This window comes from Sciurus vulgaris (genome assembly GCF_902686455.1).
Source record: "Sciurus vulgaris genome assembly, chromosome: 15".
Taxonomy (NCBI): domain Eukaryota; kingdom Metazoa; phylum Chordata; class Mammalia; order Rodentia; family Sciuridae; genus Sciurus; species Sciurus vulgaris.
Window position 1 is genome coordinate 85400016 of NC_136476.1, and position 25013 is coordinate 85425028.

The window sequence follows — 25013 nt, forward strand, 5'->3', positions numbered from 1 at the left end:
GGGGCCGGTTGCAGTGGTGCACACCTGTAATCCCAGCAGCTCTAGAGGCTGAGTCCGTAAGATTGTGAGTTCAGAAGCAGCCTCAGTGCCTTAGCCCTAAGCAACTCAGTGAGACCCTGTAGGGCTGGGGATGTGGCTCAGTGGTTAAGGGACCCTTCGTTCAACCCCAGTGTCAAAGAAAGACGGGGCCCGGGCTGGGCCTTGTCTTCGTGGCCCTCCTGCGGTCATTTCAGACCCGATCTCCGTGTCCTTCGTGTCCTGAAGTAGTGAGTGTGTGCTCCCACAGGCAGCACCTTCCAAATCTTATTTCTTTTTTTAATGTTTTTTTAGATGTTTTAATGTTTTTTTATCATTTACTTATATGTGGTGCTGAGAATCGGACCCAGTGCCTCACACACGCTAGGCAAGCGCTCTTCCACTGAGCCGCAACCCCAGCCCTTCCCCTTCTGAATCTTGACACCCACATTGGGTGTGTTGATCTTGAAATTTCACCTGGAACCATCATTATTTTGGGATTTTTTTTTCCTATGATGCCTTTCATTTGTATTTATGCAGCAAGCCAGAGAAATGGTACTAGAGATCATCCGAGAAAAAGACCAAGCTGACTTCCGAGGCGTGCGAGGCGACTTCAGCTCCCGAGTGGGAGGAGGCGGTCTAGAGGTATGCTCGAGTTAGGGTCAGGAGGTGGCTGGGAGTAGGTAGAGTGCCCGGTCGCACTTCCTTAGTTCTTCCACCTCGTCTTCTGAACCTTGAGAGCGCACCCCGTCCCCCAGACGTGAGCACAGATGGGCAGAATGGGGGGTCCAGCTGCAGTGTAGGACTTGGTCATTCCCTTCGCTTTGAAATTTGGCTTTAAAGGTTAACTTGCTGCTCAGGTAAAGACCAAAGTCCAGGTTTTCACTATTGTCTGTGTTGTGATTGTATCTAACCTGGAAGCCTGTTCTATTGATGATGTGAGTGGGATCAAAACTGTCCTTAAAAATGACATTTTAACGTATGGTTGTACCTTACACATGCCTGTAATCCCAGTGACTTGGGAAGCTGAGGCAGGAATATCACAAGTTGGAGGCCAACCTGGGCAACTTAGTCTCAAAATAAAAAACAAAATGGTCTAGTGGTAAAGTGACCCTGGATTCAATCCCCAGTTCAAAAAAAGGGGTGGTGGGGGTGAACCTTGCAACAGCTAGTTGCAAGCTGAACAGAGTTGAACAGCTCTGACAGCTAGTTCAGAGAGCCAGATACAGAATGTGTGTCTACAGATGACTGAATGGTAAATATTATGTATGTTTGGCCACAATTTTAAGAAAAGGTGGGGAAAATAAACTTTAAAGGACCATTGATGTATTCCGTATGTATAGCGTATTCATACTTCATAAAATTTGGAAGATAAATCGTCTTTAATCTTTAAGAACTTTTTTCTTGCTTTACTTCATCTTTATAACCATTTTGATTAAATCTTAGAGTTGCCTATTTGTCAAGAACATAGTTATTAGACCACAATACTTTTCCTACAAGAAGAAAAAAAATGTGGTTTGTCATATCATTTCCAGAATGCACTGTAATAAAAACCAAGTCATTTGTTTAAAAAAATAATGTCCTTTAAAAAATGCCAGATTGACCAGACATGGTACATGTCTACAATCCCAGCTACTAGGGAGGCTGAGGCCGGAGGGTTTACAAGTTTGAGACCAGCCTGAATGGTTTAGTGAGACTCTGCCTCAGTAAAAGGGCTCAGTGGTAGAGCACCCCTGGAATCCCAGTACCAAAAGAAGCCAGATTTTAAAAAGCTCTGATGTTGTTCTGTTTCTCTCTGACTAGGTATCTGTCCCTAGGTTTGCTGTTGGGATTGTAATAGGAAGAAATGGGGAAATGATCAAAAAGATCCAAAATGATGCTGGTGTGAGGATTCAGTTTAAACCAGGTTGGTTTTGATGATTCTCAAAAATTCTCGTGTTAAAATACATCTCGGGAAACAGGACCCTGTTACTAGCTCACATGAGTATGTTCTTTCTTTCTCTTCCTCACGACATTCTGTTACCAAATTAGCGATCCAAGTTTCTTCTCCTGGCTCTCATCTCCTCCTTGGGCGCATGCTGGCACAGTTGCCCTTCCTGTGCCATGGTGATTAGGCCCAAGGCCCCAGGCCCTTTTTTGGGGGGGGGGGGGGGGTAGTAAGATGCAAGGAGATCAGCATGGTGTTTCCAACTGGTCTTTCTGTTGAATGAAGACCTTTTTGAGAATAGACCATCTGTTATTTTAGAAATAATTAAAATCACAAAAAATGATTAACAGGATAATTCTTTAAATTTTATAAGTTTACCTTTGTAAGCAAAAAATTTTACATTGTCCATATTTTCCTCATTTCGTTGAAGAGAGGAAAACATCCTGGTGAGCTGATTTGGGGGAGTCACTCCTTAACTTCATTGTTTTCCTTGCCTACCCCTTTGCCAGGTTTGGTTTGGTTTGTTTTATTTCTTGAATGAGATCTTTTTTTAAAAATAACTTTTACTCACAAAAGAATCAAGTATTGACCTGAAACATGTAAAAAGATATAATTATACCTATTTTCCTATCAACCAAACCACCCCAAAGGAATCCTGGTTGCCCTTATAGCACTTTGTCCTTTGATTGTGGCGAGACATGGTGGCACACACCTGTAATCCAGAGACTCCGAGGCTGAGGTAGGAAGATCGCAAGTTCTAGGGCACTTAGCAAGGTCCTAAGCAACTTAATGAGACCCTGTTTCAAAATAAAAAACATGAGGGCTGGAGATGTGACTTGATGATAGAGCACCCCAAGTTCAATCCTAATCCAAGGAAAAAAAGAATATTGACTATGACTTGGATTGGCCTTCATTTCCTTCTGACTTTGTGTTTTTACTTACTCCACAGATGATGGGATCAGTCCTGAAAGAGCTGCCCAGGTCATGGGCCCTCCAGATCGGTGTCAGCATGCTGCCCACATCATCAATGAGCTGATCCTTACGGCACAGGTGGGTCCCCTTCCCTGGAGTCAGAGACCTCACACAGGAGAGAGTGTGCGTGCCACCGCCCTCAGTCTCCTGCACGGAGACCATGATGTTTCTGTGTCCATCTTTCCTGCCTTTGTATTTTTTCTCCTGCTAGTTTATTACATGCTTCAGCCTTTATTACTCAGAACCTAGATTTTCTTCATACAGTAAATTCCTGGCTCTTTAAACTACATGGGGAAATACTAAGCAGACTGCCAAGTTTCCAGCAAGCAAGTATATTTAGTATAAAACTATTAAGGGAAGTCTCTTGAGTTTAAAAAGCTCTTCAGGATCCTCCTGTGTCCTGACAGTGTCTTCATGCACTTGATTTAACGCCTGTGTCTGAGTTGTGAGTGGACTCGTGTGGTACCTAGGCATCTCTTGAGCTCTAGAGAGTGCCCCTGCCCATGTGGTGACCTGCACTGGTGAACCACTGTAATGGGTGGTAGATTGGCACATCCTCTGATTATGTAGGACTGAGGGAAATTTTGAGAATGATTAGGGCCAAAGAAAAAAGCAACAGGTTGAAAATTATCATTCCAGCTCTGCCCCTAGCCCTATAGCCTTGGGCAAGCCCTTGCGGCCCTCTCTGCCTCCTTTTCTCAACAGTAAACTGAGGGCATTTCACCAGGAGGTGATCCCTGGGACCTGTCCAGGCATGCTCCTAAGTTCCTGGTATACAGGCTCACCATCTGCATCGGAATATCCAGGCAGAGAGACTTAGGTTTTAACCAGAGCCCTGGCAGTTCTTGGGATTCATTGAATTTCAAAAGCCACTGAGTGGTCTCTGACATGCTTTCCTATAAAACTTAAGTTTGTGAATTTAGGGTTGCAGAGACTGGAGATGTTTACAGGAGAGCCTTGTCCTCTGAAACTGGCACACCCAGAAAGTTGGCACTGTGTGTGTGTGTGTGTGTGTGAGAGAGAGAGAGATTTAACATAAATTCTTCAAATTACCTAGTTTACTTGTCAGTGTCTTTTCTATAAGCAGAGTGCTGGGTAAAGCACTCCAGTTATCTCTACTCTCTCCTGGTTTATATTCTGGGTAAACATTCAGTTTACTTGTAATTGACATGGACAGGATTTGCCCAACGTTTCTGCACCCTGTTGAATGACTCTTGGACTTCTTTGCATGAAGGAACATGTGACTTGACCAGGTTCACCTTCCACAGGAAGATTGCAAGCCCTTCCGATGCCAGGTGGGGCAGGGCCACACTAGGCGGGACTTAGGCTTTGCATTTTACTGGGCAGGCGGTGTGAGTGCTGCACAGACCTCGCCAGCCCAGATGTGGGCAACCATGTGGGCGTGACTGCTGCCTCCACCCCTCCCTCCTGAAGCAGCCCGCAGCACTCACTGTTGAGCCTATCTCTGCTCTTTACTGTGAGCAGGAAAGCCTGTGTTTCTTAAATTCATTCTCTTGTCCATTTTTGCTGGAGTGCAAGGTATTTCGACCCAGACAGAGTAATGGAACTGGACTTTAGCAGCCTGGTTAGAGGAGGGTCAGGAGTCATGCTTTGCCATTTGTGTCATTTTCAGATGCCCAGAGCTCTTTAGCATGTGACATCTGGTTTCTATAGGCATAGCATGTGTCAGCCATGGGAAAGAGCAGTCTCAGCTTCAAGGAAAAACTCAAGTCTGATGCCTATGGGTCAGGGCTCCCCCTGTACCCCCCATAATTAAAACTCCAGGGAGAAGACAACTGGGCTTCAGACATGGAGTTTATGCCTGGCTGCCTGTTTTAGTTGGGGGTGTCTGTGCCATTTATATAACTCCACACATTTATCTGCATGTCTTCCTTGAGTGCACCTGTGATTTGTGGTGATTCTGGTTGAAACCAGGCTTCACACCTGAAATCTGGAAAGGTACTAGGTTCTAATTTTTGCTATTGATTACACCCTGTCACTTAACTTCCTCCCCAGAGAAGGTGAAGAGTCATGTTGTAGTGGCAGAAATCGTCTCCATGTCCCTATTTTCTTCCCAGGAGAGAGATGGCTTTGGAGGCCTGGCAGTAGCAAGAGGAAGGGGCCGTGGCCGTGGCGACTGGAGCCTGGGAACCCCTGGTGGCCTCCAGGAGGTGACATACACCGTGCCAGCAGATAAGTGTGGCCTCGTCATAGGCAAAGGTAAGAGGCAGCCCCTGGGGTTCCATCCCCACCACTGCTGTCCCAGCAGGAAGGGACCTTGCACAGGCCTACACAGCCCCACGGCCACCTTTGGTCAGAACTCTGCTTTGCAGCGTTCTTCTCCAGGATCCCTGACTTGGTCTATAGTGTGGGGCAGGGCAACCTGTGAGCATGAACAGGCAACCATAGAAGCCACTGCTGTTGGAGCAGCGTGGCTGTGGATAGAGCTAGTGGTGAGCTTCCCGCCAAGCGGCCAGTGTCACTACAGACTTGTATGCCACCTCTTTCCCACGTTGCTCAGTTTGGGTGTCTGGACTTCATTGACACAGGGTAAGATGGCAGCTCCTGTTCTTTCAGCAGCCCATTTACCATGAGAAACTGACACCCTCTGGAGAGAAATGAAGATTGGTTTGTTAATAGTTGCAGGCAGCATGGGGAGTGTTGGGTGGAAGCCTGGTCAGGGGCTGCCTTCGCTCCTTCCGGTCCTTGAGAGAGGCAGCAGGAAGATTTGAGGACAGCCACTGCCGGTTCATCTCAGCTCATCCCATGCCTGGGCCCTTCTCTGGTGGCAGTGTCGGGGAGGCCTCCTTGGAGCACTAAGCCAAGCCTCCGTGCTGGCAGGGACTTGTTTGGCATTGGGCTTTGTGTTTGCCTTCTCTGTTCATTGACAAGCATGCACATTGATGAACACTCTTCTTCCCAGAGTTTCTCTTCCTTTGATCACTAGCTATCTCTTAACCGTTTGGGGGTTACTCATGTTGTAGGAAAGAAGACTTGGGATCCTCTACACCAGTAGACCTGAGGCTCCAGCAGCTTGTACTTGGGACTGGGGGGAGTCGCTTCTTGTTCTCTGGGACCTGGCACTTGTCCCTGCTTCTGGACAGTGTGATGTTTTATGCTCTTTCAGAATGTTTGTGTTCTGTTTCCACGTCGCCTTTGAGATTACTAACCACTCAGGGGCAGCAGGAACAATGCTGGTTTGTTTGGGTTTCCTGGCACATGCTGCTGGCTGTGTAGTGGGTATCGCCAGCTGCTCAGACTGCTGCAGTAAGCCACACACACCCCCAGCCCGTCTGCTTGGTGCCTGTAGGTGGAGGATCAGAGCTAGATGTCTCGGCCTTTTGAAAACCATTTGTCAGTGAGATTTTCCCTTGACTGTGTTTCTGGCGGAGCCTCGCTGCCTTCTGTGGGCTGGCTCCTCCCATTGAGCCCTTGATGCCTCCAGAACAGCCCCTGTGTGTGCCCTCCACAAACCAGCTGAGTGCTTCCTGGAAGGCAGCAACAGCACCTCCACGGCCCATGCTCAGACAGCAGCCTCAGCACGTCCAGCAGGTTGTCTTGGGCCTGGGGAAGGTCTTCTCGTTCACATCCCCCTGGCAGGGTGAGGTATTTCTTTCTCTGGGAAAGATGTGTGGGTGAGGAAAAGGGAGAGGAGGCTACAGGCAGCCAGGGCTGCTCTCCCTGATTCTGGCCCTTAGACAGATGAGGAGCCTCCCAGGCCCCTACTGGATTTCCATGATAAACACGGCAACATTGACAGATAGTGTGGCCAGCCCTGCTCTTGTCAGCCAGGCCTTTTAGCATGTTTGATTAATTGCTTTACGATTTCACGTCCAGCCGGGGGCCACTGGTGGGTCCTTCTGCCCCCCATCAGGTGGAAGAATGGAGCAGGCTGCTGAATGAGTCGATAGACAGCCACCATGTGCCAAGCTGGTGACCTCATTTTGAAGGAAGATGAACTCAAATGAACTCCTTCCTGCCTGCGCAGCCTGCGGGCGCCTCCTTGCCTTATTAGCATGCTCCGGAGCTCCAGGCAGGGGGTCTGGAGCTGCTGGTCCAGGACCGGAGGGGGAGGCGGAGGAGGGGCAGGAGCTTGCCTAGCCTACAGATCCTCAGTCTCAGAGGCCCGCCCTCAGACCAGGTGACCCTCCTCCAAATTCTGGGGTGCCTGAGAAAATGACCTGTTGTTTCTTTGCTCTTCATTGCTCCCCAAAAAACTGTTGCCTGGGAGTAAAGCTGCTCTTTTTTCCTAGGGCGAAGAAGATTAAACCCATGACATATGAGTAAAAGGCGCAGGAGGGGCACACCTGTCTGGAGTTAGAGCCAAGCTGTTGGCGCTGGCCTGTGGTATTCCCAGGTCATTTGGGGAACCTCTCACAGTACTTTAGTTAAGAAAGCCACAATCACAGGCTGTTTGGTTGATTTTTTTTTTTTTTTTTTAATTTGCTTTTAAATTTAAGAAGGCCCTAAACTAAACCAGTGTGCTACCCATGTGACTGAGGCTACCCATGTGCTACCCATGTGCCCCGTGCTTCCTGGCTGTGCTCTGCAGAAGCCTGCCACGCTGCCTCCAAGGAAGGACACCTCTTAGGAGTGCTTTCGTCCTTTCAAAGTGAACCAAGGCCAGCGTGTCATTGCTCAGTCCCCTCTACCAGCCCTGCCTGCATGCTGGGTGTCCGCAGGGTTTGGGGTGTGTCCGTGAAGTGACACACTCTAGGTTGGCTTTGACTGTGGGGTCATGGCGGCCCTGACACTGGCCCTCGTCTTTGCTCATGAGTATTTGAGGCACCCTGCTCCCTGCACCAGATTCTCAGCGTCTTATCTTCTTCCAGCCGTGCCATACCGAGCGCTCTGTCTTTTTCTTGCATTCTGGCTCTGCCTGGTCCACACCCCCCCCATCCCAGCTGAGCAGAGATCTGAGTTCTGTGAGATTCCAGAAGAAGAATGAACCACTGTCACACTGGTGGACCTTTTGTCACGCAGATTTCATTAAGAGACCGGCAACTCTCGCAGGTTTTTCTAAGTCCCAACTAAATTTTCATTAACCAGAGTCCACCCAGACCCCTGTGGCCTCCCCTTCCTCCAACTGCATCTGTGTCGACACCCCATCCCCCTAGAGGCAGCAGGGACCTGAGAAGGGACTGTATGGGATATTGAAGGCCCAAGTGGGCTCCAGGCATTGTTGGGGCATGTGGCCAGCGGTTTGACCTTTGGAAAGAGGGAAATCGATGCGGTGGCCCACCTGTGGGCTGAAGGCCCCCTTCATGTAGGGCAGGGCCATCAGGTTGCCATTCTTGCCCCAAGAAGCCTGTGCTTTCCCTGGGCAGATGGCCGTGGCTGGGGTGGAAGAGCCGTGGCTGCTCTGGGTGAGCCCAGCGTGCATATCCTGGGCCTCAGGCCCTGGCCTGCCTCTGAGAGGAGTCCCTGTGCAAAGGGCAGAGCCTTGCGTTTTGGTCAGAGCCACTTTCAGTGAGCAGAAAGCATCTCCCTCCGTGTGCAAGTGCCTCCAGGAGGAGCCCTTCCAGCCTCTCCGGAGCAAAGGCCCTCTGGCCGCCTGTTGCCCTCACCTTCCTTCTGTGTCTCCTGCCTGCAGGGGGCGAGAACATCAAGAGCATCAACCAGCAGTCAGGAGCCCATGTGGAGCTTCAGCGCAATCCCCCTCCCAACACCGACCCCAGCCTGCGGATATTCACCATCAGGGGCATTCCTCAGCAGATCGAGGTGGCCAGACATCTCATAGATGAGAAAGTTGGTGTACGTACACGGTCCCTTCCCCACCTGGCTTAATACTAGCTGGATTTTCTCTTGGACGTCCAAGGTACCTGCGTCCCCCAGAACTTTGTTCTTCCTGTGCCTTCCCATCCTCACATCCACGGGGCACACCCGCCCTCCTTGGCTGAGGGGAAGGTCAGAGGCCCAGGGAATGCCAGGGCCAGACCCACAAGCAATGAAGGAAGCCTCTGGCAGGACATGCCAAGGCTGCAGCAACTCAGTCCCCAGAGCACGTCCCCTGCAGGCTAGATGAGCAGCCGGGCAGCAGCCTTCCCCCAGCACTGCCCCTGGGCTCCTGCGGACATGCCCTGGCCGCCAGCCCTGCAGGCAGCTTTCATTGACTCTGGCTTTAGTTTCAGGCACCTCAAAGCAGATAAAGAAAGGGAGTGTTGATGGAGGACAGATGGGCCACTGCTCACCTCAATGGGGACGTAGAATGGCAGAAAGAGCCCTGGGCCAGCCTAAATTGACGGGAGAGTCAAGCAGGTTGGTCCTCCCCCAGGGTGACATGCCAGGGCAATCATGGTGGTGCAGGATTGGCTGTGTGGTGGTGCTGGTCACTCAAGGGCAGCGCCATTTCTGCAGCGCAGTCTGCTGTGGGAAGGAAGGCTAGTGCGAGTGCAGAGCTGTCTCCCCCACTTGACTCAACTCCCCAGAAGGGGCTTGGCCTTGGGTGACCTGGGCGGAGGGCGAGGTGCCCCAGCAGGAGTGAGAGCCCTCTTGCCCACACAGGGTGCCGGCCTTGCAGCCCCCGGAGCCTTGGGACAGAGCCCCTTCAGCCAGCCACCTGCCGCCCCGCATCAAAAGTGAGTCTCCTGCGTCTGGTGCCCGGAGGACTTCTTCGCTCCCGAGGTCTTGCCGCTGGAGCTCTGGGTGTGGGCAGGACCCTTCGTCTGTTCCACCGGCGGGCCTCGACCTGTCTTAGCTCTGACCAGTGACGGGCGGGAGCAGCTCCTGGGCAGGGGAGTGGCAGCGCCTCCCATGGCGGGAGCTCAGCTGCTGTGCTTGCTCTTCCTCCTCCCACAGCACCTTTCCTCCAAGGGGCTCAGGGTGCTTCCCCAACATCGCTGCTAAGGTGAACGGAAACCCCCACAGCGCCCCTGTGAGGTAGGCAGCCCGCTCACTCCACCCGGGGGGACAGGGCTTAAGTTATCGCCGGGCCACTGCCAGCAAGCCAGGGGCAGGGAGGGGCTGTGCTTGGCTAGGGGCGAGAGAGGTAAGCAGAAAAGAGGTAGGCAGGCAACAGGGAGGGGGGTGACCCGCACTGTCACGAGTGACTCTTCTGTTGTCCACAGTGGTCCTCCGGCCTTTCTGACCCAGGGCTGGGGCAGCACCTACCAGGCATGGCAGCAGCCCACACAGCAGGTCCCAAGTAAGTGATGCAGGAGGAGGTGGGGTGTGGGCACCCACTTGCTGACCAGGTTGGCCATGGACTGATGGACCTAAGAGGCTTTCTACTTTGGGCCAACAAGCACAGGATGCCACTCCCCAGAACGGCTGGAGGACACAGCAGGCCCTGCAGCAAGGAGTACATATACTCCAGGGGGCTTCCCAGGAAACAGCACCAGCCTCCGGCTGGACCAGGAACATAAGTCTGGCTCCCCACGGGGCTTCCTGTCCGTCACTTATTCTTCACAGATAGGTGGACCGTGGGTCCAGTCTGGCCTGATCCTCCTCTGCTGCTCCTCTCTCCTCGCTCTCTGGGAATCTGGCTCCTGCCCAGAGCTCTGCCTTGCCACACCCTGCTCTCCCAAGCAGTGCCCTGCTTCCTGAGGACCCCTTCCCATTCCTTTTCCTTGTGGGGACCTTCTCCCTCTCTTCTTAGGAAGGAACTCTGTTTCATGAACTTTTCAGAAAGCAAACAAGTGTGGAATTGGGTCTTCTGAGTGATACCTCCTTGGGAAAACTGGGTATCCAGAGAACATGCTTGTGTGGGACCGAGCCCCTCCCAATTCCAGCCCCCATACCAGCTCCAAGAGTCAGGTTGGGGTTTACTGCTATCCTGGTCCCTCTGGCTCAGCCTGCCCAAAACAGAGTCCCTTACCTTGGTCAGTAGAATTCAGACTTCTGACCTACCTGAAGTTCCTGTCTGTCTTTCTGGAAAACCTTGTTCAGGGTGGCTGCATTTCCTCCTCTCAACACATCAGGCTGCCACATGGCCTTTGAACCTTGCTTGAGGGACATGGCCCCTTTTCCCTGGAGCAGAGCCTAGAGGCCCATGTGCTGTGTCCAGAAAGACACCCCTGGGGAGGGGGCTCCAATCTGGGCTTGCATAGAGTGATGGGCCGCATTAGGTTTCTTGAGTACTTGCAAGCTCTGGGCCTGTCGGCTGGCTGCTTTCCCCTTCTCCCACCTGTATTTCACTGCTCAGCGTTTCAGACTTCAGCAGGAACTTCACTGTGTTACCTGCTGGCATCTGGCAAAGGAGGTGTTCTCCTAGAGCCAAGGTCACTGCACGCGGCTCCACTCTACCAGGTCTCCCAGGCAGCAGGGAGATGGGGTTGCATTCACATTGGCCCCGTTGTGCCCAGGCAGAGGACCCGTGAGAAGCCTTGGACATGGGCACATTGAGATCTCAGAGGGCACCCATCCTTCCCTGGGAAGCTGACCCTTGGGTTGTGACTCCGAAGAGGCCATGAGGCAGGCCAGGAGAGCCCTGGTTTCCCCACCAGTGCTGAATAGCCTCACCTTTTGTTGAGCTTTGCATGTAGTGGTTCGGGGCATTTGGAAATCAAGAGTGGATTTTATCACTGACATCCTGTCAGGAAGCAGAGCTGCTGCCGACACCTTCCTCACCCCCCTGTTTCTATCATCCTGCCCCAGGGTGGAAAGGGAGGGTGTCCTCTCCGTTTTCACCTGCTGCCTCCTAGGCCCCACGGCGCATGGGTTCAATGCCTGTCCCGTTCCCCGTGCTCAGTCTCCAGAAACTAACAGGTGGAGACGGCCTTCTGCCATGAGGGGAATCAGGAGCACATCCTGCCTGCCGCTCACACTAGCTCTGACAGAAGAAAAGGTGTCCAAGGGGGCCTTGTGGGCCCGAGCAGGCGCCCACTCAAGCCAGCCCTGACCTCACCAGAATGAAAGTGCCTGCTTCACCTCTAGTTGTGGGTTTTCACCATCTCATAGACCCCTGGACTGGGCACTGCTGCTTTGTCCTCTGTCCCTGTCCTCCTGCCTGAAAAAGGCTGAGGCAGATCACAGTCCGGCCCCTACTGGGGCTGCTGCCCTCTCTGTGAGTCTTGCATCCCGACTTCTGCCAAGGCTGACGCCTTGATCTCAGTCTCCGCACAGTTGCCCTGCTTGCCTATCCAGAGGCGCCTGTCGGTCATTGAACAGAAGGGCCAGGTGAAGAGTGTCAGCCCTGTTTGGACCCCTTGTCCATTGGAAGGCAGGTCTGGGAGCCTGGGATGGCCATCGCTCTGGCTGCAGAGCTCCCCACTGGCCCACCTCGGCTCCATCTGCTTGCCCCAGCCCCTTGCCTCACGGGCCCGCAGCGTCAGCCTCCGCCCACAGAGGCCTGACTAGGCTGGTGGCGCCATGTGGGGCAAGAGACCTGATCGCTCTCTGTTCTTTGCACAGACCAGCAGAGCCAGCCGCAGAGCAGCCAGCCTGACTACAGCAAGGCCTGGGAAGACTACTACAAGAAGCAGAGTAAGTGCGGTGGCTTGGGGACCACAGGCCCTGCCCGAGCCCACAGCCTGGCTGCTCCTGGTCGTGTTGTCTTTGTGCTTTTTATCACCTTCCCCACAGCTGGGTCTCAGCACCCCCTGTCCCCCTTGCCCACTGCCTGTTGGAGCCTGGGTGTTATCAGGGTCTGGCCTGGTTCCCGTGGAGCTGAAAGGCTCCTGTTAGGTGCTGCTGCCCTCCCAGGCATCCTGTTCCCCGATTGTCTCACTGATGCCCATTTCTGACCATTTTGGGATAGCCGAAGAGAATAGAAATGGTGAAATTCAGGGAGGGGACCCTAAAACTCGACTAGGTGCTAGGTGGTTTTTCTTGCTATGTAAGTTCTTTTTTTTTAAACTACCAGAAACTACTCTAGTCTTCAGAAGAGGGGGAAGGATACCTGGCAGCCAGAGGCTCTGGTGCATGATGACTTAAGTCGGCTCCGAGCCCTCTGTCTTCAGACTACGCAGCCAGAGCAGTGGGTTGGTGGGCAGGGAGTCTCCATGGCTGGCGTCTTCAGGGTGTGACTTTCTGGCTGGAGCCACTCGGATCAGAGGCTGTCAGACACCTAGCTCAAGACTCCTTGTGGCCAAATTGTCACTGGGGCCACAGTGGGGGTGCCAGGATGGTCCTCGTCAGCAGGGAGACCTGGTAGCAGTTCTGGTGCCCTTTCTTCCCTGACCTGAATCTAGCCAGGTGCGTGGGCCCTGTGTGCCAGGCCATCTGAGGGTTCGGACGTCCCCTGCAGGCACCACACCAGGCGCTCCCATGGTCCCTGCCCCTTCCCTGTGCCCCCTGCACTCTTTCTGTCTTTGGCACTGGGAGCTGCTGGGCAGGCAGACAGATGCAGGGCTGTGCTTCTGTAGAGAAGTCCCGGGTCTTCACCTGGGTGTGGGGGACCAGGAACAGAAGACCACACCCCACCCGGCCTCCCAGTGCTCTTCAGAGGGAGAGGGCCCCACCTGCCCGCTCTCCCATGCCCCTTAACCTGTGTCTTTTCCCTTGTCGACCAGGTCACGCTGCCAGTGCTGCTCCTCAGGCCAGCTCCCCTCCAGACTACACAATGGCCTGGGCGGAGTATTACAGACAGCAGGTCGCTTTCTACGGGCAGACGCTGGGGCAGGCTCAGGCCCACAGCCAGGTCTGTAGACGGTCCTCAGCACTGTGATGCTTCCAGACCTCCCTGACCCCTGGCGGCCACACCTCGGGGTTCGTCTAAGGCAGGGGAGCAGTCCGCTGGACCCGGGACCTCCCAAGGGCACAGCTGCAGCCACTCCCTGTCCCCCTTCTGGCTCCACAGTGGTGGCGGGTTGGTTGTTCCCTTATGCAGGCCCAGAGTCAGCGCCACGTGCTGCTCCTCTTCCCGGCCTCGGTTTCCCCAATGGAAATGAGTGCCGCCTCACAGCTGGCACTGCCTGGGCGCTGAAGGACACCTCCAGCTGCTGCGCTTGAAGCGGCTGTGGCCTCGGCAGGCGCAGTGCCAGCTCACTGCCTTCATGCCCAGAAGCCTGGAGGGCTCTGTCTAGTCAGAGCCAAAAACAGATTTCTCCTTAAAGTGGGAAACAGGGCCAGGTGCTCCCGTGGGGCCTATTTCAGGTATATCTTTCAGGTCAGTCAGGTCCCATGGACAGTGTGCCAGTTCCTCCAGCCTTGGCATTGCACTGCCCGGTTGGCTGTGTCTGGGGGAAGCAGGTGTCAGGGCTGGTGGTGGCCCAGGAGGAGTAGCCCTCTCTCTGTCCCTGCCCAGTGTCCCCAACAGAAGAGAAGCTCCCAATCTCCCCTTCCAAAGAGGTTTCTCAGGTGTGCGTTGGCATGTGGGCACCTGTGCCTCCTGCCGACTGGGGACTGGAGGAGCTGCTGTCGCCTGATGCCTCCTTCCTTCCTCCCACAGGAGCAGTAGAGCCGAGTCACGCAGCTGGCCCTTCCCCTCGAAATCAGTGTGAAAGAAAACCTGTTTGTAACAGAGGTTTTTAGATTTGCAGACTTTGGAAGAACCTTTGTTTTGTTCTGTGAAACACTATATTTAGATTAACAGAATTTTTCTAAAAATCGGGAAACTTAGTTACTAAAAATTGCTGATAACTTTTGTTTCATCATTCTTGTTTGTTATTTCAAATGTATAAGCTCTGGGATTCTTTTTGGAGCAATACCTGCAAATTTGGGTGCCAGAATGTGCCTCAGAGCAGTGACATTTCAACATGGTGTTGTTTTGTTTGTTCTGTTTTGTTTTTGTGTCTTTTTATTTACAATTTTTTCTGTTGCAACAGAAAGTGGCTTGGAAGTCTTAGGTGGTATGTAACAAATTCTTTTAAAAATTTTTAAACAGTATTTAAATATTCTTAAATGTGTAAATTCATTAAATGTTTTACTTCTAATTTCTTGTATTTTGGCTGTCTGGTTTGACTGCATTTTTTAAAAAACTGAACTATTATGTATTGTAATTAATTATGTGAATTCTGAAATGAGACAGATAATTGTATTGCTGTCCAACAGGGTTTGGGGGGGGCATTTTGTAGGGTTTGTATGATTTCCAGAGTTCTAGGGGTAATATAAAAGCGTGTGTGTGTGTTTAGCATACATTTTTTTCATGTCTCTATTACTGGTTGCAATTGTGTATCTAAGACCTCCAAGCTGGTTTTAAAAAAACAAAACAAAAAAACTCTCTATTCTTTCAGAAATATAAATACTGTTATTTTTAATATTAAAAAGAAATTCAATATAACTTTTAACAAACACTGTGGAACATTAAACCGTATAAAAATGTAGTAACTATTTTTTAATTCCAAGGTGTTTTTTTGCTTTTTTCTTTTAAATGTTTTCTTAATATTTGTCAAATTAACTAGATGAATAAGTAAATCTAGTATTAACCACAGTATGAATTAAATAATTTTGATTTAATAAAAGGGATAATATGATTTCCAATGTTTACTGTAGTGTATCTTGTACAGATAACATGTATTTTTAAAGGAAAAAAAAAGACGGAATTAAAGCTATTTTTTCTTGCATTTTTAATTGACCTGAGGGACATTCCGTTTGAAATGTACTGAAGTTACAGTTTCTGGGTTTTTCTCATTTTCCTTAAATGCTTGAAATGTCTAACTATTAAAAAAGGCAATTGGAAAATGTTATGCATGTTGTTTTAAAAAAGGTGTTCTTTGTATTTGACTGACAATTCATTTTACACTCTATATAATAAAATTTCCACAAGACGTCTTGTGGGTAGAGTATTTTTAGTCTGCTTGTTCTCCTGCTCATTCCTCCCTCTACCCCTGCCCGCTGCCACCGAGGTGGGAAGAAGATTCCTACGTTCTTTGCCAGTCACCGTCTTGCCCTGCACCAGCCCACCCAGCTGGGGCACAGCCTAGACGCCTAGCTCCTTCCTTGAGCTTGTTTTCTTGTAACGGCTTTGTGTAACACGCGGTTCACCTCGAGAGCCTCGGTTTAGACCCGCACACTTCCTGTGATATCTAACTGTGTCTCTAACTGGCATGACGCCCAGAAGTCATAAGTGGAGTTCCCTCGAGCAGGGGTGCCTTGTCCTGAGTGGAACTGGAAAGTTTGTTGAGGGGAAGGGGCCAAGTCAGCACGCTGTCCTGTGACCGGGCAGCGCCCCTCCTCCCGCACCCGACCCTGCACACTCCCTGGAAATCCAGGAGCTGGCTGTCCTCTGTCTTAGCCAGGACCAGCCAGGACCACGTCTCTGGCTGCTGCTGCCACCTCTCTCCCGTCCCCCGCGCTCACCTGTGGCTCTGTGGGTCTGGGGAGAGCTGGGGAGGGCCAGCAGATGTGCTGGGTTGTTCTGTTGTTTTCATTAAGCAAACAAAAAGACTGTGTCCTCCCCCAGGGGCTTAAACCACAAGGGTCCTGCCGACTGGACCTCGGGGCGAATGGGAGTGAAGGTCGGCCTTCGGTTCTTGCTCTCTGTTGATTGGCCGAGCTCACACGCCGCTGTGGTGTGTGAGCCGCTCTGCCTTGGCCTTCAGCTTTCCTTAGACGCCCAGGCCTGTTCAGAACCCCCACTATGGCTCATACTCAGACACATGTGTCCCTCCCCGTCCCTTGTCTCCACCCCACACTAAGAGGAAGATGAACACACATCTGTGGCTCCTTTAGCCCAAAAGGGGGTGGAGAGCGGCCCATCTGGGCCGTGCTGAGGCCTGTTGAGAGCCGGAAGACAAAAAGGAGATGTGGCATCTTTAACTACACCTCTAGAGAATCGAGTTTGACGTTGAGAAATTGAATAGTAAAAGCCACTGGGGGGGGGGTGGCGGGGGAGAGGGCATAAACGCTGATGCGGTAATGGGGACGAGAGAGGGCATTACAGACAGGACTTCCTTCTAATTCATCTTCCAAGCTCTGTGCCAAAACAGCATTTGGCATGGTTCACAGGGAGCGACTGTGTGATAATGAACCCTAAGGTGTCCCTTAATTGAAGACTGAGCATTGCGGTTTGTGCCAAGAGTCGTAAATGGTGCAGGCTTGCGGGAGGATGCATTTTCTTAAATGTATCGGTAAGTACAGATTAGCGCTTGTCCCCAGTGAAATGCCCATACTATAAATTATGGAAATCTCTCTCCCTTTCTCTCTGATGCAATCTTTTATTGGGGGGGTACAGCAGGAGGCAGGGGGAGTCTGCAAGCCTATGAAATTCGGCCTCTCATTAACATGGCGCCCGCCCGCAGAAGATGGTTTTCATCAGCAGTCTGCTGTCCTGGAAGGCTAAAGTGCTTGAATGTACCAAGTTCAGCGATTGTGTTCCATTAAGAAAGCTGCATGGTCATCACGGAAAGGGCAGTCTGTGCTCAGGGAGGCAGGGGCGGGGCGGGTGCCCAGTCTGTCTTCAGAACACTTGCGCCACCCCTGCCCTCCACCTCACATGCACTTGGTCTCTACCAGGCGCCAAGTTCAGTATGCACTGAGGGCCCTGCTGAGCTGCCCCATCCCCACCTAAAAGCTGGGGCTGGGGGTGGAGAGCTCTGGCTAACATGCCTCCATCAACACCTGTGGCCTCTCATCTGGTATCTTGCCGGTGTCCCTCAAAACTGGTGACCATCTGAGATGTTCCGTAGCCCCCACGGCAGGGTTGACCAGGGACACAGATGGATTGCCATGCCAGATCCAAGAGGGTGTTGGATACCCTGGAGCCCCAGCTTCCAGCTGGCTAGGGCCCCACTCTCCCAAGCCCCACTCACGGCCCACTGGGGCCCAGCTGGGGTCTTTGAAGATGGGCTAATGCAAATGGTCCTGATAGACTCTTAGATATTAATGGCCCGAAAGTGGCTTGGCAATTCCGCAGGGGTCTGCTGGCCCAGGGTCCACATCGTGTGTGGAGTGGAAGAGGAAGCAAAGACAGCCCTCATCACACTTGAAACAATGGTCCGGCGTGCTTTGTCTTCAGGGCTGGCTATAACAGCTACCAAGGGGTCCTGGACCTTTCCAGGCATCTCCTTTGATGGTGGAGCTGCACCCGAGGTAGACCGGACTGTTCTATCCATTTTACAGATGAGGGCTTAAGAGTCCAGAGGCTCAGTGACCCGCCCTTATTCGCTCAAGCATGGAGGGGCTAGTTCTGTGCTGAATCCCCTGCTGCACTTCCTCTGGGGCTTCAGTGGAGAGCATGGTTGCGTGACAAGGAGCTCATGGTGTCTCGTTGCCAGCACGTGAAGTAGCTGCTGTGATGGGGAAGCAGTCCTAGGAGTGAGTGGCAGCCCTGGGCCGAGCTCTGGGATGCGGCACAGTCGTCATTTTCAATTGCATGATTGCAAATTCACCGACTCACTAAGATTTTTTCCATATTTTTTAATTGGTGCATTATAGTTGTACACAATGGTGGGATTTGTTGCATACAATATAATAATGAAACGTGACCAGTATCATTCCTCGGCATTTCTCCTTTCCCTTTCCTCCTCCCTCCCCCTGATTTTCATGAGAGCTCCCACCTTCCTTTTCCTTTTATTCCTCCAGCTTCCACATATGAGAGAAAGCATGACCCTTGACCTTCTGAGTTTGGCTTATTTCACTTAACATATTCTCAATTTCCTGCAAATGATATAATATCATTTTTGATGGCTGAATAAAACTCCGTTGTTAGTAAAATTTATTTCTAACCTTGGGGTACTCAAGTTGTTTCGGCAGTCCTTTGAAACCAAAAATTTGAGTTATTCCATGCACGTTCCCAGCTGAGGCCAAACAAGACAATGCTCTGCCTGCCAATTTGGCTCATAGGGTCAACCTGCCGTGGTTTGAATACGATTTGTCCCCACTGAAACTCATGGAAGCTCATGGAAATGCAACTGCCTCATGGCAGTGTTGGGAAGTGGGGCCTTTCTGAAGTGACCAGGTCATTAAGAGACTGAAATCACTCCTGGGGGCGTGGGTTCCTTCTCTCCACAGGAGGTGAGGCAGCCCCCGACCCTACTTTGTTCCTCCCACAGTTGCCCAGTTGCCCTTTGACTCCGAGACCCTCACCAGAGGCCAGTGCCATGCCCTTGGACTTCCCAGCCTCCAGAACCATAAGCCAGAATGAACCTCTTCTTTCTAGCGGACCCAGCCTCAGTATTCCATCATAGCAACGGACAGTGGGCAAAGACTCTCCCCCAGGAGCCAACGTGCCCCGCGGATGATGCAGTGTCACCGAGACTTCACCGTCCCTGCTGTGAATGGGGGTCCAGGTCTCTGCCTTCCCTTTGAGGAACATGCTTTTCTTATCCCTATAGAGGTGAGAAACGAGGTGGCTGACAGGTCTTTTCCTTTGTGGTGCTGAGACTTGAACCCAGGAGCACTTCACCAGCAAGTTACATCCCAGACTCTCATTCTGAGACAGGGTCTTGCTACGTCGCCAGGCTGGCCTCAAGCTTGCCATCCTGAGTTGCAGGATTACAGGTGTGCACCACTGTGCCCGCCCTGCAGTGGCTTTTTCTGCTCCATTTGAGCATCAGGGACAAACTAACTCTGAAAATGATGTCAACCTCACCACTGACCCACTGGGCTCTCCTGCGCCTCCTCAGGTCCCAGGCCCAGCTCATCGACCCCAAGTGACAGCAGCCAAGGCACTGGGGAAGAGCAGCCCTCCAAGAAGCAAGCAAGGAACTCTGAGGAGCCACAACCGCCCCACATACTTGGTGTGTGACAGATGTGTGGGCCACTGCAGCCAGTGGTGGGATGAACCAGGCAGCTGAAGTCCGGCCCACAAGATGATACTTGAGAAACTCCTATTGCAAGCACACTGGAAACGTCTGAGAGCCTTCGGGTCACCATTCATCAGCCTCTAGTCTTGACTTCCCTGAGAAGCAGGGGCCTGGGCCCTCCAACAGCCCCGCTGTCACTCACCACCAGCCGTTCTGCAGAGTTCCCAGCGAGCCTCAGAAATCCTGGTATCTTCCACCCACTGGGTGCAGTCAGGCATTGGAAGCTGCAGCTATGTGTCTGGGAGGAAGAGGACAATGAAGACGCATGGTCCTGGGAAGGGGAGGAGGCCTCTGCCCTCGGGGATTGAACCAGGGGTGCTCGATCATTGGCTCCATCCTCGGTCCTTTTATATTTTTTTTATTTTGAGAGCGCCGAATCCTAACCACTAGACCACCAGGAAACTTTATATTTTTTTTAATTTTGAGACACAATCTCCCTAAGTTGCTTAGGGCCTAAGCTGCTGAGGCTGGCCTCGGACTTGTGATCCTCCTGCCTCAGCCTCCCACATTACTGGGGTCGCAGGTGTGTGCCACTGCACCCAATGAACAGGTCACATCACTTGATGTTAGTTTCCCTCCCTTGAAATTGGGTCACACCAGTGGTTCCAAATCGTGCTAGGCCAGGTCTGGTGTTCTACGATTGATTCAATGTTTAATAAAAGATTCGTTATTAAATGTGTTTAAACATTCTAAATCATATTTCATAACCACGCGTGTGCAGCTTAGTGGTGGAACATGTGCTTCATGCGTGCAAGGCCCTGACCCCAGCTCCAGGGGAGGCACTGGACTGCCGTGGGTGCTGTGCTTCATCTCACCCATTTGGCCTACCCTTGTGCCAATTTCATGTCACTTTATTTTATTTCATTAATTTGGGGGGGCACTACTGGGGATTGAGTCCGGGGGTGCTTAACCGCTGAGCCACATCCCTAGCCCTTTTTCTGTTTTATTTAGAGACAGGGCCTCGCTGAGATGCTGAGGCTTTTTCTTTTCCATTTGTTCTGATGAGTTGTACAAGGCAGCGGAATGCATCGCGACTCGCTGTATACACGTGGAGCACAACCGCTCATTTCTCTGGTTGTACATGCTGTAGTCACCCATTCATGCAACCAAATGTGTACACAGGGTACTAACATCTGTCTCATTCCACCATCCTTCCTGCCCCTGTGTCCCCTCCCCTCCCCGTGGCCCAATCCAGAGTTCTTCCATTCTTCCCTTGCCGCCCCACCCCAATATGGATCAATAGCCACATATCAGAGAAAACATTTGGCCTTCAGTTTTGGGGGACTGGTTTATTTTGCTTAGCATGATATTCCCCAACTCCATCCATTTACCTGCAAATGCCATCGTTTTACTCTTCTTTAAGGCTGAGTAATAATACCATAGTTTCTTTATTCATTCATCAATTGAAAGGCAACTAGGTTGATTCCACACTTTGGGTACTGTGAATCAAGCTGCTATAAACATTGATGTGACTGTGTCACTGTGGTATGTGGATTTTAAGTCCTTTGGGTATAAAACAAAGAGTGGGATAGCTGGGTCAAATGGTGGTCAGTTCCAAGTTTTCTAGCCGATTCTCAATAGCCTCAAAAAAAAAAAAAAAAATGCTCGGGAATCAATCTAACAAAAGAGGTAAAAACCTCTACAATGAAAACTACAGACACTAAAGAAAGAAATTGAAGACCTTAGAAGATGGAAAGACCTCCCATGTTCTTGAGTAGACAGAATTAACATCGTCAAAATGGCCATACTACCAAAAGCATTATACAGATTTAATGCAATTCCAATTAAAATACCAATGACCTTCCTCATAGAAATAGAAAAAGCAATCGTGAAATTTATTTGGAAAAAATAAGAGACCCAGAATAGCCAAGGCAATCCTTAGCAAGAAGAGTGAAGCAGGAGGCATCACAACACCAGACCTTAAACTACACTGCAGAGCAACTCTAACAAAAATGGTGTGGTATTGGCACCAAAGTAAACATGTAGACCAATGGTGCAGAATAGAAGACACAGAGACAAACCCACACAAATACAGTTATCTCATATTGAGGCTGGTTTTGAACTTTTAATCCTCCTACCTTGGCCTCCCAAACCACTGGGATCACAAGCATTGCCATGGCACCTGGCTGGCATTTTAATTACTTTAACTTTATAGTAGATACAAATCGACGTCACTGATTTTTATAAGATGACCTGGACTGCCCTCTGCCCTTTGCATTTGTATATAGATCTTAGGGTCAGCTTGTCAATCTCTTGCCCCCCACCATAATTTTTAAAACTTTCAGGGATTTTTGACTGTGAACACATCAAATCTACGGATCTATTTGGAGCAAATCGACACTCTTTAACAAAACTGAGCTTTCCAGTCCGTGGGCATGCAAGATCTCTTCTTTTGCTTACTTCTTTGATTCATCTCTATAATTTTAGTACTTTTTGGTAAAAAAAATCTTACACACCTTTCTTTTCACTTATTCTAGATTTTTTTTATGTTCTGCTTATTGGAAATGGTATTTTTATTTCAGTTTTTATCCCTTGGCTGCTAGTTCTAGAAATGCAATTTATTTTTACGCATTGCTTTGGATTCCAACAACCTTGCTTAAGTTCACTTATTAATGATAATAGCTTATAAATCTGACCTTTCTACACTCACAATCATATCATCCAAGAATAGTGATGGCGTTGCTTTTCCCCTCTCGCTCCTTGTGCCCTCTGTTTCTTCTGGTTGCTGACTGTCCTGGTTGAGACCTCCAGGACATCGTTGGTTGGGGGCAGGGAGGATGGGCGCCCTGGTCCTGTTCCTAATCTCAGAGGGAATGTTCTCACTAGCTGACTATTCACTGCGCCTGCTGAGTTGTTGGTCGCACACACTTGTATTCGACCAGGAAGTTCCCTTCTGTCTTTAGTTTGCTAAGAGCTTCATCATGAATCAATGTTTTCAAATGCCTTCTCTACATCTATCAGGAACACCAGCTGGCAGTGCAGTCCTGTGCTATAGCCTTTGCCTGGCAAGCATGAGGCCCTAGTTTCCAACCTCAGCACCGAGAAATCTAGAGAACACCACATGGTGTATCTCCTTGTTCACTTTAATACAGTGAATTACACTGACTGGCTTTCAAGCGTTAAGCCAGCCTTGCGTTCCTAGAATAAACCTCATAATGGCCATAACGTATTATCTATCCTTTTTCTTTATATAAATGGTTTGATTTGCTGCAATTTTTGCTTAGGGTCGTACATTCATGAGAATCACTGGTCTGTGATGTGTATCAGACTTAACCCCCTCAAGATCCAGAAGGCATGGGCTTGGGCTATGAGCTAACGGGTCCCTTGCAGGCCACTACGGATGGGGAACGTGCTGACGCTGGACCGGTCTTAAATTCAGGCCTGTGAGCATCTGCCTGGCAAAAGTGCACCAAAAGGTCCGTTACTCGTTTCACGGCTGAGTTCCGTGCTCAGTTCGACGCCAGGCAAGGCTCCAGCAAGCAGAGCAGCCCGCAGAGCACCCGCTGTCTTCCAGACCCAGGGCTCGGCCTGGGTCACAGACCAGGCAAGGCCACTTCTCCCACCACAGAGCTGGCCAGAGAGCGACTCTGATACAAAACGTTCTTCCCACACAGTTGAACCTTCTGGGTCAGTTTTTTAAAAATATTTTTTTAGTTGCCGATGGACCTTTATTTATTTATATGTGGTGCTGAGGACCGAACCCAGGGCCTCACACATGCCAAGCAAGCACTCTACTCACTGAGCCACAACCCCGGCCCCTGAACCAGTTTCATTAAAGAGTATCCAAACCAGGTGAAGCGGCACGTCCCTGTAATCTCGGGAAGCCAGGAGGCTGAGGCAGGAAGATTACAAGGTCGATGCCAGCCTCAGCAATTTAGTGAGGCCCTAAGCAACTTAGTGAAACTGTCTCAAGATAAAAAACAAAAAGTGCTGGGGGTGTGGCTCTTGGTCAAGCACCCCTGGGTTCAATCCCCAGCACCAAATCTTTTTGGAGTACCCAGGACAACAAGTTGAGCAGTTCAGAAACTGCCGTTGACACCTGCTTGTTTGTCTGAATCGGGCTCCTACCCACATGGGGTGACCAATCCAGGAGCGACTTGGATACCAAGGCTCAGGTGACACTGCCATCCAGAATCCCTTTGTTTTGAATCTGTCACCAACAAAACAGCTTCACTGTCTCCACCATGGTGGAAAATGGCAAGTGACAGCTCTAAGTGTGAATTTAAATATCTATTGTTGTCTAAATGCCACTCATATCTTTCTTTGGTTTGGGGCGATTGGAAGGTGTTGTGCTGGGTGTGTGTGTGTGTGTGTGTTGTTTTGGGTTTTTCTCTGTGTGGTGTTCTCTCAACTCCCTGGATCTGGGCTTCGCTGCCTGCCATTAATTTAAGGTTCTCAGCCATCTCTCTTGGGCTCCATCTCCTTCTGATACTCCGACTGTGCGTGTGCTATACTCGCTGAGATCCTCCCGCTGTTCTTGGATATCCTGCTCCGTTTCTTTCATTCATTTTCTCTTTACCATTCTGTTCTGGAAGTTTCTCCTGATCTATCTTTAAAGCCACTGATTCACAGGCCGCCCAGGATCCTGCACTTTTTTTTTTTTTTTTAGATGTTGATAGGCCTTTACTTTTTATTCATTTAGTTCTATGTGGTGCTGAGAATTGGACCCAGTGCCTCACACATGCCAGGCAAGAGCCCTACCACCGAGCCACAGCCCAGCCCCAGGATCCTTCCAATTTCTGATGTCCAGCGTTTGCTTTGGATGCCTCTGAGGGTGCCCATGTCCCTGCTCCCACAGCTGGCTACTCCTGCCTGCCTCCGCCTTTTCCTATCCCAGCCCCTAACACATCTGTCACGGTCACTTTCAGTTCCCTGTCTGATACCTCCAGCCTCTGTCACGTCTGAGTCTGATTCCCGTCCTGGGTTTGTCTCTGGATTGTTGTTGACATCCCTTGCAGTTTGGGGCTAAAAACTAGACGTGTGGTGTCAGGTGACCGGGACTGAGGTCAGGAGTCCTGGAGCGCAGCCTCCCGCCCCCGGAAGCTGGGCATGCTCTGTGTTGTGGTAGCTCTGGGCACCAGAAGCTTCGGTATTCTGCTGTCCTCGGTTTCACCTCATGACATGCCACTCCTCCTCCTCGGAGAGCCCACCTGGAGCTCTTCTGGCTGTTTCCCACCCCGGGATGACACTGCGCCCGAGGGCCTGCGGAGGTGGGAAGGTGGTGGGTCCCTCTCTGTGGATGCAGTATCCATCTTTTCTGGGCCTCAGGCTGGGACCTTCCCAGCGTCGCTGCAGAGGTGATACTCTCCCCTGCCTGGTCCTCCTTCTCCATGCCCCACGCCCCTGCAGAGCCTGCGGAGACTTTCTCTGGCGGGACCTGGCAGGGCTCCCACAGGGAAGCGGTGGAAGCTGACCCTCTCCTGGAGGCCCCAGGACTTTCTTACTTAGACGCCAGTCCACACTCAGCCTCCAGC

At 50.9% G+C, this 25013-nt stretch overlaps 1 protein-coding gene across 4 annotated transcripts in view; it reads left to right on the top strand.

The window, feature by feature from the left end:
* The window catches only part of FUBP3 (far upstream element binding protein 3), a 48711-nt gene extending 33132 nt beyond the window's left edge, over window positions 1-15579 (top strand). For 2 of the 4 annotated variants that reach the window (XM_079112485.1, XM_079112486.1), the window contains exons 9-20: window positions 556-660; window positions 1819-1921; window positions 2892-2992; window positions 4993-5134; window positions 8508-8668; window positions 9419-9492; window positions 9713-9793; window positions 9982-10058; window positions 10159-10278; window positions 12266-12337; window positions 13366-13493; window positions 14244-15579. In XM_079112485.1, the coding sequence (XP_078968611.1) occupies window positions 556-660; window positions 1819-1921; window positions 2892-2992; window positions 4993-5134; window positions 8508-8668; window positions 9419-9492; window positions 9713-9793; window positions 9982-10058; window positions 10159-10278; window positions 12266-12337; window positions 13366-13493; window positions 14244-14252 (1173 nt within the window). In that variant the 3' untranslated portion in view covers window positions 14253-15579. The remainder of the gene's footprint in view (window positions 1-555; window positions 661-1818; window positions 1922-2891; window positions 2993-4992; window positions 5135-8507; window positions 8669-9418; window positions 9493-9712; window positions 9794-9981; window positions 10059-10158; window positions 10279-12265; window positions 12338-13365; window positions 13494-14243) is intronic. The other 2 variants (XM_079112488.1, XM_079112487.1) reach the window with 1 other exon arrangement.
* The last annotated feature ends 9434 nt before the right edge of the window (window positions 15580-25013 follow it).